Source organism: Tetrao urogallus (assembly GCF_951394365.1).
Source record: "Tetrao urogallus genome assembly, chromosome: 2".
NCBI lineage: Eukaryota > Metazoa > Chordata > Aves > Galliformes > Phasianidae > Tetrao > Tetrao urogallus.
The window spans coordinates 6,131,890-6,149,840 of NC_136814.1; the positions used below are offsets into that span (position 1 = coordinate 6,131,890).

At 41.5% G+C, this 17,951-nt stretch overlaps 1 protein-coding gene across 1 annotated transcript; it reads left to right on the top strand.

The window, feature by feature from the left end:
* Positions 1-6,190: 6,190 nt before the first annotated feature.
* Positions 6,191-11,387, top strand: PROKR1 (prokineticin receptor 1; the record flags this gene model as incomplete). The annotated part of the gene is made up of 2 exons (XM_079549985.1): positions 6,191-6,687; positions 10,691-11,387. 2 exons carry the CDS (start codon positions 6,191-6,193, stop codon positions 11,385-11,387), a joined length of 1,194 nt encoding a protein of 397 aa, XP_079406111.1.
* Between the last annotated feature and the right edge of the window lie 6,564 nt (positions 11,388-17,951).

A 17,951-nucleotide genomic window follows, 5' to 3' on the forward strand; every position in this document is an offset into this window, starting at 1 on the left:
TCTGTGCCTTCCTAAGTGGGCTGAAGTAAACTCATGCATGGTCTAGTTTTCTGTGGGTTTTGGCAAATGAGCCCCTAACTCAGTTGGCCAAACAGAAGGAGAACACAGCCAAAAAGTATTCTGCCCATAGAAACACAGAAAGCTCAAGAAAGTCCATTTGCCCTGGAAGGAAAATAACCACTGTAATGTCCCTGTGTAATGAGGAGGGGACAACTTTTTAGCACCTTTCATTGCAATTACCTTTGGCTAACGGCAGGGTCAGGTTCAACATGGAGCTATCAACCTGGGATATGCAGCCATCTCTGACAGTGAAAGGTAAAATATTGTATTCATAAGACAGAAACCTTTGATGGTATGTGTATTTCTGTCAGATACTGGACAGAAAAGCATCTGAAGGTGATTTAAGAGAGCGTTAGTAGAGGAAACAAACTTTAAAAATCTTCCTGAATTGTGTTCAAAATCTCCAATCTGTCATCCTTTTCTCTTCAAAATGAACTGCCTGCAGCAAGATTACATAAACTACAAGACTGGGAAACTGATTTTTTTTGTACAGTTAAAGTGATTTTACAGGTGTGCCTCCCAGTGGTTAATGACAATAATTTGATTAATAAATAATTTCATTTGAAAAGGACAGCTGGCCTTACATTAGATATCTCCTCTGGGGAAACTTCAAGCTTAAAATTTCAATCTCATTGAAATAAAAGTTTGTTCAGAAGAATAACGTGGAAAAAAGCAGGCAGTCCACCAGCAAGCCATCTTGCTGCAGCCCCAGAGCAGCAGCTAACGTGCCAGTCTGGTGATCTGCTCAATCACCCTGCTTCCTCCAGTTGCACAACTCCCAGCTTATGCTCTGATTCTCAAATAGCATTATGCTGGTCTCTGTATTATATGCCACAGAATGTTATTTCTTACAGTGAACTAACAATTTATTTTGATATCACTAGTCACCAGGTCTGTGATTATGTCCCTACAGATACTGGGAGTCCCAGCATGTATTCACAGAGTGCCATGGACAGGCAACAGCACATGAGCTCCACCATATTCCTGGTAGCTCACACAGCAGTCAGTCCTGGGGTATCTGGGAGTGGGCACAGCTGTTGTATCAAAACATGGATGTGTACCTTTTGGGATGGATTTGCTTCACTTCCAGCTAGTTTGTGGAACAGAGACATACCTTTCGTCTCCTCTCAGTGCAATCACTTCAACAGTGATACCCTCAGACTTCAAAACTATGACGAGAAGAAGGTTGATTTGACCCTGGAGTTGTGAAATCACATTGAAGAACCATAAAACCTTTTCAGGGCAGAAATAACGTGTGATAACAGCTTGTCGTGACTCATTTTGACACCAGGACTGTGGTTTCATGCTCTGAGCAGCATCAAATGAAACAGCCATTAAGCATCATTCTGTTGGGCCCAGATTCATTTCAAGAGCATGCAGAAATAATCAGCATACGTTACCTGCTGAAAGGCTTTCACACGACATTAATCTCTTTCTTGGATTGATACTGAACTTTTGTCAGCCCTTTATATCTTAAATAATTTCTCCTGAACGTAACCTTCTTGAACATACCAGTATGCTCAGTATGCACACTCTCAGTAACGTCCCTAAATTGAGTGTCTGGTTGGAATGCTGTGCAAAGATACACTGACAGTGGTAACCCATGTGCACTGCTACCTTTTGTTCATTTTTCCAGAATACCAGCAGGATATTTGATGCTATTGTTCTATTGAGTTCCTGTCACATTTCACAAACTGATTTGTATTAGCAATCTCCATAATATTCCAGTTACATTTCATGCAAAGCTTATGTAAGTCTCCAGGGATTAATTACATAGCTCCGAGTCCAATTTATTTAGCAATTAAGAAAATTCGGACAATAGATGGTGCATTTGCTGTTTTGAAATAAAAGGCCTGAGTCCTTAGCTCTGTTACCAGGCTAAATGTTAGCTTTAGACATTCATTATTTGAAAGTCCCTAAACAAGTACTTTGCATTGCAATCTTTTTTTGCATAATTTAGCCTGCAAACAATTTCCCCATTCAAACTGCCACCATATTAATGACACCAACCAAACCCAGGAATGCAAGTTGTTTACATAATAGTTTTAAGAATAGACTTTTTTTTTCCTCTGACTGAATTTGTCAAACTGATTGGTCTCAGAAAATGTGCTGCTAAAATGTTGTGGCAGCATTGGGGAAGTAGCTAGGAATGAGAAACCTACTCTTCTGCAGAAATCCAACACCAGACTTACATGCAGATTTTGAAAAACAACGTAATAGAATGTAAGCATGAGATAAATGGATATCATCATATATGGGCTGTGGGCAAGGAATGCCCTCAGGCACACCAAAGCCTCCCAGTGCTCTCTCCCTAGGAAAAGAGATTCACTGGCTAAAAAGCTACTGGGATGAAGAAGTCCCAGCCATGCAGAGATAGCTGCCCATATTGCAGCCTGGATGCCTCACGGAGCTGCTCTTTGAGCACATTTACATCAAAGACTCTGGTTTTTGGAAGGTGGCCTTTGACTTCTTGTACCACATCTGCAGCTGGGAAATCCTGCACACACCCAGTGGCTTTACAGTCCCTCTACTACCACCTCAGCCTTTGCTATAGCAAGGCATGTTGCCTTATTGGTAGTTATTGGGGCCCTAGGCCCCATTTTTAAGCTTCAGCATACTTGTGTATCTGTAAGGCAGCACTCAGGACCTTTGGTTTCACTATCCAACAATTTCAATTCAACAACCACAAAACGCTGCCTTGCACAGTACTTGCCAAATGCATCATTTCACGGTATTACCAGTATTTTCTAAGAAACAGCTTGACACATATAGCACAATTATTTGGACCGTGGTGGATGAACAGCTGTACAGCGGCTACACATAAAGCATGAAGTGCAGATCTGGAGGAGCTGCAGTTAACAGGGCTCCAACAACAGCTTGCCTGGAGTCAATGGGGATAGACTGTTCTACAGCAGCTGAGGTTCTGGCCTAAAGGAATATAAATATTTAGATATCATGTTACTTGGTTAACCCACTAGATAACTTAATGTGAGACAGCTGAACAAGTCTTGAAGAGAACACGAGCATTCTTAATGTAAAGCTTGCAGGAGCTACATTAAAAGCTAGCTTGCATTAGTTTTTCTAAAAGCCTATTTCCAGCGTATGTGGCCCATTTTAGGAATGTTTTAGACCTGATTCTGATGTACAAGACCTACCTTGTCTCTTCCTCAAAGATTCTTTTTTGTGATAGAATTCAACAAATAGACCATATCTAATTTCCTCACTGTGCATTTGGTTGGACCTTTTTAGCATATTAAACACGTCTACAGAGGCTTTTCACCTACTAGAATGACTGCTAAAATAAAACCAAGTGAAAGGGATGCAAAATTCACAGTGATGTCTGCTAGCTCTAGATAGTGCAGACTCTGATCTTCCACAGGTTTTCTAGTACAAATGTCACATTACTGTCTCATCCAAAGACATTTCATATCTGTAGGCATTTAACAGACTGCTCTAATTCCCTCTTTCAGAGGTAGGACCTCACTAGCTCACAATAGCTAAGTCTCGTTAAGTGTGTTCTGCAGATCAAATTATAAGTTCTCTGCAAACTAACACTCTTCTAGACTTCCTATAGCCTCCTACAGTCTCACATACCAAGAACTATGCCGTGTGTCCCAACTCCACACCTTGAAAAATGTCAGCTATGGCGAAGATGACCAGAGGTGCAGAAGAGAACAGGAGATCTGCAGCGTGTTTCCTTTTCTTTTGGAGAACTGGGAAGCAAAAAGACCTCTTGCTGGGGTGAGCACCCTTCAGAGAAACGTGGAGGCAGCATTAGCAAAGGATACCATGTCCTTAAGGATTCACTGCCACTTTGCTACTCTGACTAATTCCCTTAGAGGTCAAGGGAAGCTGTCAGAAGTCCTTTGATTTATGGCTGTTCAATGCTTGACCCTCCTTTCTGCACAAGCTGCCACAGTAGCAGTCTTCAGGACAATGGCTGCAAGAGATATCCATAGAGAAAGGTCCCTGGGAAAGTGATTCACTCTTCTTCCTCCCGCTCCTCCCCAATGGGACCTCTGTATTCTGCTTCTGTTTCATACCAGGTATAGGTAGCTGCTGCCCAGCACAGACAAAACTCAAAAAACAAGCACACACTGGGGTTTTATACCCTCCATGCTCAGATTCATTAACAAAGCCACTCTGCTGTTCGCTGCTTTCAGGCGACTTAAAGAGCGGAAAAATAAGGCTGGGGACCTGTGCTGTACTGTCTCTGTATTGTACTGCCTCTTTAAAATTAGAAATGCATGGACAGCTTCAAGGTGCCTCCCACTGAGAAAAGGCTTTAGATGCATGCACGGAGACAGCAGAGCTATCCTCCCTCTGAGCTACAGGGCAGAGAAATGATCATTCAGCAAAGTCCTTTGGCTGCTTTTGTAGTAATCCCTTCTGTGCTTCAGTTACAGCAACGTATTTGCAGGGGAGAATCCAGGAGACTACACCCAGAGTCCCAGAGACCTTGAAGAAGATAAGAGCAACTGCAGGTAGTTAGTTACCTGATGGTGTTATGTCAGTTTGTGTGTGGTTGTTTTTATTTATTTTAATTATCTTTCCTGATATTTTGCAGAGACATTTGTGTAAAACAGATGTTGCTCCTTGCTATGACCAATATACAGGTTTTGTGTCCAAGTAATTGTTTAGTACCAGTGTTTCATGAAGGTTCATGCTTCCAGTCAGCTTTGGGGATGTCAGTTAATTGTTTGAAATGCTGTTTAGTTTCAGGCTTTGGCTTTCTGCTATTCAGTTGTTCTGCAACTCTCAATCTGAAAAGCAATGTGGAGACAGAAGTTGTACAGAAGAGTTTCTCTCAAATCTGTGAAGCATTAATACGCGAGGGGCTGAGGGTGGCTCTAGGGAGGGAAGGAGAACAACAGCTCCACTGTACACTGTCCTTTGTAGCCATTGTGGGCATTGCTTAGTACCTTTGTTGAGCCGAAGACCCACTGCTGTAATACAGAAGAAGCAGCAATCCTCCTCAGTTCTCTTCTGGGATGGGTTAGGACTGTCCTGATATCTGGGAGTCTGGTGTGAGGACGCCCAGACATAGTGTGGGAGGATGCGAGAATACAATCTTCTCAGCATTTTGGTCCAGAGGGAAAGGCAATATTAAGGAGTAGACTAGATATTTTCCTCAGTGTGGAAAATAAATCTGCTTTTAATGTTTGGTACAACAGGCAGTGCAAAGGGGGAAGTATCCTCTCTCTCTTTTCAAATATTCAGGGTGAAACTGTTTGTGGAAGCACACTCCTTTTGAACAGCTGGTTTGCCTTTGCAGCAGAGCCTTACAAGAAGGTTCATGGGATAAATTCTTGTCCATGCAGACTGGCAGTACTACACTGGTTTGAGAGAAGCAATGATAGATTGTGCGGGCTGGAAATCTGGTCGTCCCTCCCCCAGCACTCACTACATGGCTGCCAAAAAAGAAAGTGCTGGCTTTGCTCTTTTCTTGGGTCTTGGCAACTCTTACTAATTAAGAAATGTATTTATAAGCCAGGACATCAGTTCTCTTCTTTCTTGTTTATTGTATTGCCCTGAGACAACCAGCATAAAGCAAAAGCCTTGCCCCGAAGAGACATCAGATGCTTCTCAGCAAACCAAGGTGCTATCTCCTTTTAGCTCTTCTACCTCACACAGAGATGTCAACACCATGGACTTGAAGGCTGGCAGATATTTGAAGCAGATTGCACACTCCTGTACTGTCACTTTACACTGTGCTAAAAACAAAATTTCATGTTTGGTAAATAAAACTGCCAGGTGTAACAACCAGTGTCTTATGCAACTCTAGGTATTTTATGATAACCAAAGCATCCTTTCACAAAGTATTTCTTCCCACTGTGCACTGACAGCAATAGAGCTGCGAGACAATCAGGTGGATATTGCTTCCCCCTATGAACGTTATTTTTGCTGTAATTTCCTCTCAGGAAATGCTTTCCTCTTTTTGTTCCCACAGAAGACGATAAATGATGCTGTTGCTCTATAATCTCATGGGGACAAAGGAAAGTTGACTCACTGCTCAGAAGGAAACTTTAGATGAGGTCTCTTGCCTGCCACTGTTGTGCCCTGACACCCTGGGTAATTTTATCACAAATCCAAGGGTCAGCCAAGCCACGTGTGTCAAAAGAAGACAGACATGGTCCTGGAGCAAGACGAACATAACCCAAATGCTACCGTCAATCTCAACTTTGCTGCAATCTACAATCTCCACGATGGAGATTTAACCTCCATGCGAAATTTGTCCTTCCCTTTCAATTTCAGTTACAGTGATTATGACCTGCCGCTGGACAGCGAAGATGACATGACCAAAACGCGCACCTTCTTTGCAGCCAAGATTGTGATCGGGGTGGCTCTTGTTGGCATCATGTTGGTCTGTGGCATCGGCAACTTCATCTTCATCGCTGCCCTTGCCCGCTACAAGAAGCTGCGAAACCTCACCAACCTGCTGATTGCCAACCTGGCAATCTCAGACTTCATAGTTGCCATCGTGTGCTGCCCCTTTGAGATGGACTACTATGTGGTACGGCAGCTGTCGTGGGAGCACGGCCATGTCCTCTGTGCCTCGGTCAACTACCTACGGACTGTCTCTCTCTATGTTTCTACCAACGCTCTCCTGGCTATCGCTGTTGACAGGTAGGTGAGGAGTTACAACTGCACAAGGAGAAAGCCAGATTTCTAGATTTTTACCAAGCTCAGCTGTTCTGTAGGATGTGATCACGTTAAGGTAGGTGCTATACAGACCTGGGTATCTTGTTTCGCAACAGCTTAATCGCATGAGGTCATAAGATCATCTCAAAGAAAACAAAGTGGAAATTTCTTGATTAAACTTTTCAGGTGAAAAGAATGTTCATTTATTAAAGCCCTCCCCTCCAACCCCCATAAAAATATATCTAACTCAATTGTTGAAACAGATTTAGGAAAGAGGAGACAGCAAAACTGGAAACTGTCAATAGACCAAAAAGGAAGGTGTTTCACCAAATCCTGCTCCAAACTATGTATCTCTAAGGAACTTCCATTACTGGGCTACAGAGCTTTTCCTTTTGTCCTACCTTTACTACAAAATGTGAAGTAAGTATTCTTCAGAGAGAGAAATAGTTGACTGGTTACTACAGAATTTAACAGGTGAGTTTCCTAATAGGGTTACTGCTCCACAGAATACGTTTTTCTCACTTCTAAAGTATTTTTCCCAGTTTTTGTGTGAAAGAGAATAACAGGTAAGACCTCTATCTAGCTTGCAAAATGGGGTTATTATTCTCTGTCATGCTCTACTGAGCAAACTCAATAGTCAATACATTAAACATTTGATAGTACTGAGGTCTTAGCTGGATGCTCCAATGCAGAAGTGGATGCTCAGTGAGTATGATTAGCACCCTTCTTCATTGAAATACTCTCCTCTCTCTTTACATGCCTCTCTGAGGGTGACATTGCAGCAGGCTAGGAAATATCCAAATGCCATTTACAGAACCCATGAAACAGTGGTGATTGCAGTGTCCAGGAAATGATAAAATACTCCATCAATGCAGCCTTCCGGAGGTTTTTTTACAGCCTTCATAATGGTGTGAGCTGAATGCACTGCTGCTTTATGCTGTAGTTGTAAATAAAAATAAAGCACACCTGCTTTATGCTGTAGTCCTGAGATATTTCTCTGCTTGCTTTTCCCTCCAGGAATTTTAACAAGTCATTTAGCTATACTCTTTCTTACAACTGCTATTCTCTTAATCCTGTGTGCTGTGAATTCTGACAGACCCAAGTGCTGAAGATCAGCTTCATGCTGGTATAAGCTTGACATGACCAACTAACAGAAAGACCTGTACAGTAAACTGTTTACACAAAGACCATTACAAGCCACCTCTTGTGTATGATCATACATATTTCTGTATATCCTCTGTATATCCATCTACATGCTGTATGATTTCTTTCAAGCTTCTTACCATTCATTGCACTAGCATTTCCACCACCAGCCTTTGGTCAGTTTCTCTCATGTGCTATTGTATATTCTAGCCTAACGTTGCCTAGTTTTGGCACTTGATCCAAAAGATAACTCAGGATCAGTTTAACCCTGCTGATAGTTATAGAGCTGGCTTGTGCACAGCTGGTTTAATTTTTGTTGAAGTCAACACAAAATCTGCAGAAAGATTCTGAGGAAGTTCAGAAATGTTTTGCCTGCTCTGGGGAAAAGGGCAATCAGCTCCTATGAAACAAATCCTCGATCAGCCTGCAGCACAATACCCTTTGCATAATCTTAGGGAATAAGACTTTAATTTCTTAGCACTGTCATGTGCACATCACCATTTTCTATTACTTTCTCTACTTCTGAATTACTTTTTATTTTTAAAAAACCCCTTCTACTGCATCCCATTTTGATGAAGTAATACAAGTCACTGAGCCCTTATGTCTGAAAGGAAATAAGATTTCTAGCATATCTCCCCACACATCTTTAAAAACAACCCTATAATTAATAATTAATCACTGAAGTTCATTGTGTAATCATTGAACTTCGTTCACTTTGTTTTGGTTTCATTGTCTGTTATGTGTGAGCTTTTGAATTAGTAAACATAGAGAAAGACAATTCATTTCACAGCCATGTTGGTTATGTCATGCGTGCAGTGAACTTTAGCCCCTATTAAATTTCTCTTCACATATTTAGGCCATTTTAAAAGGTTCCCTGTATAGAGAGGGTAATCCTGACCTGTAGGACTTGCCACAGGTCTGACTCCTCTTCATCTACCTGGATGTCTATTTGCAGAAAACATGCAAGAATTTCAAAAACTTAAAGAATAATGCAGTGTGAATGGAGAAGATCAGAAGAGGAGGATGTTGTGCTAAGTGCCTAATGTCCATGCTGTTAATGTTCAGGAGAAGGGGAGGTTGGCTGCAGCTGGGTTTCCTGGACTGAACACTCACGAGCACCTAGCATGTTTTAAATGCTCTTTTGGATCACATCTTCCAGTGCAGTTTCATCTAAATCCAGTTTGTGTGTTCCAGCACCATTCCACAGTGACAGCAAAGTGTGGTAAGCAATGGCAACCAGGAAATCCATCACAAAAGCTCTCCTCTGATTCTGCCGTGGAGATTTCCCCATTCAGCCAAACGTGCTGAGCTGATATGCACACCTATGACTACATACACATTATCCCACAAGTTAATATTCTTTCCACAAGACCTGATCTAAAAATACTCATTTATCAGCTCCACAATGAAGCTGAATAATTCTGCTGACCCTTGACATCTAGCCTGCGGTGTTAAAAGCAATGAGCAATTTATCTGCTTCCAAGATCTGTCTTGTGAAAAGCCCTACTGACTCTCCATTTTATTTGAATAATGAATAAATCCTGTGGATGCTATCTGTGTATATGATATATATGGACAGAAGAGCCTCTGAATGAATGAGAAATGCCACTGTTTCAAACAGTCCTTTGTGTCAAATACAACTGCACTGGGAGCTCTGGAATTTCTCTGATAAAAATTTCCTCTTCGCAGTATATCTAATCTGTCTGGGTTAGAGAGCATTCTAATGTAAGCTCATCTTATACCTGCAGCTTCTTAAAAAATAACCTTCCCAACTTCTACCAAATATTAGGAAAAACAAAACAAAAAAAACAGAGTCTTGCAACCCAGAGTGAATGCAATTTGGTCCTAAGCCCTTTTTTAACTGAATCAAGGGCACTTGATTGGTCTTGCAAGCATCATACTTCCATTTCTTTATACTTGTTGGTGAAGCTCTGCAGTGCATTGTGCAGCTTTACAGTAATAAGAAGTGCTAGCACCTAACTCAGCTTTTACAGGATGGCAGATACTACTTAACAAAGCGTATTTGAGATTAATTATTAGCAACAATCACCTCCAGCAGTCTAAACAAAAATGTGTGTGAGCAGAAAATGGACATACAGTCCTTTGCTGGTGGCTGGAAAACCACCTGTAACCATTGCTAGTGTCAGCTTCAACTCTTTTCACTTCAAGGATTAACAGAGCAAATAATGGAAGCATTGTCATGTATGTTAAATATATATAGAGAGAGATTCAAATAGTTCTCTGCGTAGGCAAATTGTTCTCCTCCTTCTATGTATTTGTGCTTTTATCTGCACCTGACTAGGTACATTTTTAAACACTTACCTATAGGTGTGCTGCCCACCAAAGTATTCCAGATGCTGTATCATGCTGTGTCCTGGACACACTGTCACCCCACACTGTGTTAGCTCCTGCTAACGTATTTGTCAGTAATAGGAATATTCCCTCTCTTTCTTTTCTTCCAGTCTAACCATAACTCCCAAATGCATGATTCCTGTTAAAAACAGAAAGGTTTATGATACAACACTGCATCTTTTTCAGTTTGACTTTGTGAGCAGGTGGGAGTTTAAGGCTGGGTTCCTAATATGCAGTCAGGTTTTCAGATTGCCAAAGACCTGCTATCTTAACAAACTCCTCAGCTACTTGCTCCAGAACTTCTGTCCTGGTTTAGGATCTCCATTCTAGGCTGATACTTTGGCCAAATTTATTAACTCCTCATAGATGAATATGTCAATGTCTAACAATCACAGCAGTTTCCTTCTGCTTCATTCTGTCCACATGTATTTTGAACTGTGCTCTGGTTAATGCTGTTTACAGACTTCACTTTGAGAGTATTTGTCTGTTCTAGGTACCTGGCCATTGTTCACCCACTGAAACCACGCATGAATTACCAAACAGCAACCATCCTGATCGCCTTGGTCTGGATTGTCTCCATACTCGTAGCTATCCCATCCGCATACTTTGCTACTGAAACTGTATTATTTATAGTAAAAAATCAGGAGAAAATTTTCTGTGGTCAAATTTGGCCAGTTGACCAACAGATGTACTACAAATCCTACTTCCTATTCATCTTTGGCATTGAATTTGTTGCACCTGTGATTACCATGACCTTATGTTATGCCAGAATCTCTCGAGAGCTTTGGTTTAAAACCGTACCAGGATTTCAGACAGAACAAATCAGGAAGAGGCTTCGATGCAGAAGAAAAACTGTAATGGTACTGATGTGCATCTTGACCGCCTATGTTCTCTGCTGGGCACCCTTCTATGGCTTCACCATTGTCCGTGACTTTTTCCCCACAATCTTTGTGAAAGAGAAGCATTATCTTACCGCTTTTTACATAGTTGAATGCATTGCTATGAGTAACAGCATGATAAACACAATGTGTTTTGTAACTGTAAAAAATAACACCATGAAGTACTTCAAGAAGATCATGTTGCTCAGATGGAGATCAACGTACCATGGAAGTAAATCTAGTACAGACTTAGATCTCAGAACAAGTGCAATGCCAGTCACAGAGGAGGTAGACTGCATAAAACTGAAGTAAGTTTTAGGTGGTTCTAATCTCATATTTGGGGGGGGGGGGGAGGGGAGGGGCACGAAAGAGGAAATAACACCACCTCATAGGATTCTCTCCTTTGTCCATGCAAACACCTACTGCCGAGAGGCCTGAAGAAGGCAGCATACTATGGATTTCCACTGGAATCCTTCTACTAGACTGCTGCATAATCCCACAGTTCAGACTGATGCTCTGCGTCAGTTTACCCATCTGTAAATTTGGAATGTAGGCACTTGTTTTAGAGCTCTTTAAAACTGATAGAGAACAACAACAAAAAATCAGTGAATGCATTAAATATTTCAAAGACAGAAGAGTTGACCATCACTCCTAGCCATGATGTCTCTTCGTTTCTTCAGAACAGAAATCTTCTACTCTCTTTGAGCTTATTGTTCTTATCTTTGAGCTGCTTGGTGTCCTTTTCCTTCTGCTTCCTCGTGGGCAAGATAGGAAGGATAGCACAGAAAGCCCATTTTGCTTCGTGTCACTCTTTACTCTCAGTTTACCTCTCATGAAGAAACTCCTTGAAGCCTACAGACCACCAGCTCCAGTTGTCCAATGTGCAGCATGCTCTTACGAAAGGCACATTCTCTACAAAGTTTACAGAGCTGAACACTGCTTCTCAGTCTGGTAAAAACCTGAAGTCTCTTCATGTGTTATCTGGTTTAAGAATATCAGCATTATCAGCATTCCACCCTGTATTTTTCTGTAGAGTGTTACTCTGTTTATTAAGTATTTGGAAATTAAAGAGGGACAGTTTCCTTCTCTCACTTCCAGGCACCCTCTGGCCAGCTGTTGCTGCCTTGACTCACTGAGCACTTCACAGAATCACAGACTCAATCACAAAACTGTGGGGCTGGTGAACGTCTCCAGATTATCTAGGCCACAGTTTGAGCTGGTTGCCCAGCATTGTGTTCCGTTGAACATTAACTTACTCAAAAGACAGAGACTCCATAGCCTCTCTGGGCAACCTCTGACAGTGTTCAGTCCTCAAAGTACAATTGTTTCCTTTTACTTTGCTGGAATTTCACGTGTTCCAATTTGTGCTCATAGGGCTTTGTTTTTTCAGTGGGACATATTGGGAAGAAGAGCAAGTTGGTGGGAAAAAGTCCACCCTGCTGAACCATACCTAAACAGCTTATCCAGTCTGGGTACACCTTCCAAATAAAATACAAGTAAGGCCAAAATTACAAGGATTTTTGAGGTGATGTGTCCTGCAAGCAATGGAGACAGACTTTGGTTTAATCAAGCTGATCACTGTTTCAGCTGAGTAGCTCGTTGTCTGGCCAAACATGAAGCAACAACTCAACACAAATTCTGCATTGCCTCCCGCAATGCCATTTTTACTATTCTCATTTTGTGCAACTCCACGAGTGTTTCTTAACAGGAAATTGTGATAAAACAGGTGACAATAGGAGTAAGGCACATAATTTAACTACATATAAAATGCCATGGACTATCGTGTATTGAAATCAAGTCTTTTCTATTGTGACAACAAATGCTTCCTGTTTTAAAGTATGTGGCAGCATCTACTTTTGGAGTAAATGGCTTTTGTAAATAATTTGTTTACTTGTGAATATTAAGTGAGCAGCAAACCTTGCTAATAAAACAGCAAACACAGAGTCACAATGAGCATTCTGAATTATTTTTTCTATTTTTCCCTTAGCCATCATTTCTCTACTCAAGCGATTAACATGAATTATCCAGTGTCTGTTGAAGAAAAACTGCCAGGCTGACCAATTAATTTTAATGGCAAAAGGATATTCAAATCCATTAATGTGCTCAAATCCTCTTGCCATTAGCTGCTCTTAAAAAATATGTGTTGGAGAGATCGCGTAATTTCCTCTCTGAGACAAAACCATTAATGAAGTCATTCTTTTAAATGGCATTTTTAGGGAAACAGGGAAAAGTACTAAACCTACTGTTTTCCCGTCCTACCAAAAAAATATCAAGGACTTGTAGTATTACATCATCAAGAGCTTTAATCTTGTAATTTCTCCTTAAACTATCTGCCCATATCTTCTAGAGTTGGTTGTAGCTATCAGGAATTAGCTAGGAATGTTACCTGCTATTAGAGTGTTCTCATATTCCTCCCACCTATTTCTCCTTGACTATTCTTGGTGACAGAGAGCCAAGCAACTAACAATTTCCACATCTGGGAATTCACCTCAGGAGGAGTTACTAGAAAATAAATAAACCTCCACCGGTAATGCCAAGCAAAAGTCACAGGAAAAAATACGCTTTAAAATTTTGGAAATCACTTTGAGTGTTCTGTTGCCCCACAAGAGGAAATTCCTTGAATTCCAAAGGGAAACGTTCTCAAAAGCATCCCCCAGGGCCACATGGTGATAGATTTCTCCTGAGCTGTGCAAGGAAAGAAAGTCCTCCACCAAACTCCTGATGGATGTACGTCTTTGTGCAGCTTGGGGCCTTCCATGAGCAACATCTCTTGTGTACTTCCTGAGTTTCTAGATGTAGGGAGATCTCTTTTCATCCACAGCTAGGACAAGGACAATTGGTCTTGTCCCTTCTGAGCCTTGTCCCATTCCTTCCAAGTCAAGCAAAACTCAGCAGCTCTGACCTCTGCACCCAGATGCTGGGGTCAGCAGGCAGCTCAGAGCATTTTCCTGGCTCCAGCCCTCTCTGCCCCCGTTCCTGGAGCCTTCTGTCCTGCCCTGTCCATCTCATCCCTCAAAGTCCAAAGACCAGAGAAGAATGGGTGCTTGTTGGCAGCACCCAGATCTTGCTTTCACTGCAGAACTCACCAGCACAAAAGCTTAGAGAAAATGGAAAGCAAAAAAGAAAACAGGAAATAAAAAACAAACATGGCTTTCCCAAACCCATTCCTTCTGAATCCAGGGCATGGTGAGGGCACGGTGCAGTGCCGACTCACTTAGGGCAAATAATTGTATGCATTGTGATACATCAACTAAACGTAGTCCTGCAAACAGTGAAAAATATGCAGCCTTTCTCTTTTGAAAAGGGAATTTGAGAATAGGTTTCTAGAATGCCAAAAAAAAAAAAAAAAAATCAACTTTTTTTTTTTTAATATCTGGAACTCCATTTTCAGTCAACATAAACACATTTCCTCAAATTTTAAAATGAAATGTATCAAGTTGCAATCAGACATGCAACTCAAAAATCTGATCATGTCTCTTCACCAGACTTACATAAGCTCTTTATCACCAGAGAAAATCAGCCCTCGCTTTGCAGCTATGCCTTATTCATGTCACTGCCTTTTGGCAGTGCATATATCTGCAAACAATTATTTTCAAGGAGGTGTAAAATTTTACCAGAAATCTCTGATGAACACCTGTGAGCTTACTGAAAATTGCAGCCACTGCCACTGAACCAAACTGATGCATCAGTGTCACAAAAACAGGGTCACATATCCCACCGGTTTTATAGATTTGTTGCTCTTTTTTGTTTTAATAAGAAAATATTAAACATTAAAATAAGTTTTGTTACTTACAGACATTAATTATGTATCTCATGAGAGCTGCTCTGAAAGTAATGCCTCCTATTCTATTACGTTGGCCCACAACATCGGAGGTGGATGTTGGTGGGATGGCAGCAGAGGCTGAACCTTCCCATTCTGACAGAATGGTGTCTGAGATGGAAGTGTGTATGAAGCAAAGAGGGCACTGAACTCCCTGGATACAGGAAAAATGGCACCTACTGACATTAACTGATGCTTGCTGAATGTTTGCAGAAACCAAACAGTGGATGTAAGCACAGCGAGGTGGTAGGTAGTGTATTTCAGCAGTGGCACCTCTGCTCATGCAGATTTTTACAAGCACAGCATGCAGGCTCTTATTCATCACTGGCAAAAATGCACAACTAATGGTGGTGACTACGTTGAAAAATAGTGCTTTTAGCTGAGCATCTCCTCTATCAGTGTTACTGTGCTCTTTGTATCTGTTGGTAGTTTCCACGGAAATAAAGAGCACACGATACTTTCAGAGCAACCTACATATAAGCAGCCCTAGATAATTTCTTTTCACTCAGCGTGGCCCAGCAAGCCAAAGTTGGGCATCCATGCCCCAGGCAGTGCAGCTGTCTACATGCAGGTGCTCCAGAGTTGGGTGCTTCCTTGCTTCTCCGTCAAGCTGTGCCTAATCTCTGGCTTCCTGCATTCCCCTGGAGAAATATTTTCTCATCTGCATTGAATGGTAAACTTCAATGAGGGAACTGAAAATTGACTGCACCGTTCTAGAGCTCTGCTTGTAAGAGCCTTACTGAAACAAAAAAGCATAAGCTGGAATGAAGGCAGCATCTGCCATGCAGAAGGAGCAGCCTGTTCCAGCACAAGCTCTCACCCACTGGAAGACAGTAAAGACTGCAGCACAACATCAGCGGCCATTGGCTGCCCCTGATTAGCTCCAGCAGCAAGAATGACTTCAGCAAGAACTATGGGATGTGCCAAAGATGATGAGAGAGTTGGAGGTGATGCATCCATGTTACAGCTGCTTGGAGGGTTTAGATCAAACATGCAGTTCATAAATCACATGCAATCATGAGTACACTGTGACTTGTCCAGTTTTTATTTCCAAGGGCAAAGATGTGATGCTGTCATTGCTGATCCCTGCTCAGCTGTTTCTCTGGTACAGCTCCTCAGTGAGGAGTATGAGGGCTGTGGAAAACAGTGAGGCAGCACTTCACTCTCCATCCCCTCTGAGAGGAAGAACTGACCTAAAGTTTACTCTGCTCCATCACACGGGGTCGTTAAAAAACAAATTGGAAAACAAAAACACTAAGAAACTGCTGTAATTAGAAAATGAAGTGATGAAACCAAAGAACTAACAGGAATGACTAAGAGACAAAACAGCAGCTACTCCCAGCAAAAAGAACAAAGTATTTCAATAAAGAAATAGCAGGACAAGGAACAACAACCATCGTCCTCTACCAAAGGAGGATGGCCTTGAAAGACCCCAGGCTGGGGTGGGTTGCAATAGTCAAGATGTGAAATTTCTCTGAGAATTGATCCATTCAGGAGCTCAGCTTTAATGCTGTACCCACTTCTTTGAGTGTGACAGCCTTCCCTGTGCCAACAGCACCCTCCAGCTGCCACCTCTATTATGCAGCATCACATGCCCAACTCAAGACCCTTCAGAGCTCCTAAGGGTGGTGATCAGAAGAAAATCTAACTGCACAGTGAAGCACTCCTCAACAGTGGTGGTCTGAAGAAAACATCAAAAGTTGCAGGATGAAGCACTCCTCCGACCTCAACCTCTCCTCTTTCAGTTTAAAGCCATCAGACTGTGCAAAGTCTGTCTCTTTCCTGCTTATAAACTCCCCTCACACCACCACGAAGTTTCCTCAAATCCTTCTTTTCTCCATCTCTTCTGATGCAGCCCAGAAGACCAGCAGTAATTGCGCATGTTAAGTTTTTCATCTACCAGGACCCATTAAGTTCTTCCTGGCAGGGTTGACCTCGAGGAGTTCTTCTCCCACTCTGTACATGTACCAGGGATCACCCTGACCCACCTGTAACATATCACAGCCTCATGAGGCAGTTTCTGACTTGTTCTTCTTTTACCATAGGAAGGATTTTGTACACCAGCAACATTCCAACAGGAATAAAAACAAGAGTCCATAAGGTTTATATCAATCGTTCTTACTGAAAACAACTCTCAGACAGATACCAGATCAACAACAGCAGGTCCTTTAAAAAAAATGAAATTATCATTCCTTATGTTCTAGCTCAATCAAAATAAAAAATTCAAAGAATTCCAACACTACTGGAAAAAAAAATTTAGCCTGTATTGCACAATTGTAAAGGACATGTGATTGCAGTAATTCTTTTACTGTAGTTATCAATAGACAGGTGGAATTTGCCCCTGAACAAAAGAAATTGTGTGGATTTCTTTCCCATACTTACAAAACGCTTATATAAAGATACTTCCATGTAAAATAAGATTCTTCAAGAATCATTCACTTTCTTAACTTCTCTGTTTTTTTAACTAACGAACAAAGAAACACACGGTAGAATTTGCTTTCATCTGAAGTCTCAAGACGACCAAAATTGCTAGTAAGTGTAAACAAGCTAAAAGCAACACAGCACTAAGAGAGATCTTCTTGTTCTCATTGTACACATACAGCAAAATGGACTGGACAAGTAGTTCTGATTATAATTAACTGTTTTGTTATAGGATTTGCTCCATCTCAAACAGTGTGCAGTACAAACATAGAAGCAGTTGCGCCAGGAAAAGATAATTCTAGATAAGCTAAAATCTGTGAAACTACTTCAGTGTGCATGGATGGCAATTTTTTTTGTTTAATATATTATACTTATGGGCACTGCACAGTTCCTTCAACTTTAGGAAGCATCATCCTAATATGGAGTAGAGCACTGCAGAGAACAGGACTGCAAAAGGCAGAAGAAAAGGCCTTTTTCATTCAGCTTTTTTAAAGGAATGCACAGCCAAACCACATTTTGTGGCAGCTGAATTTAAGACAGTAGGAGAGGGGCACTCCTAACAACCAACAGCTCTTCACAAATTCTAATAGTGTGTGTACAGAAAGACAACAGCAACAGAAAATTGGCCCTTGATG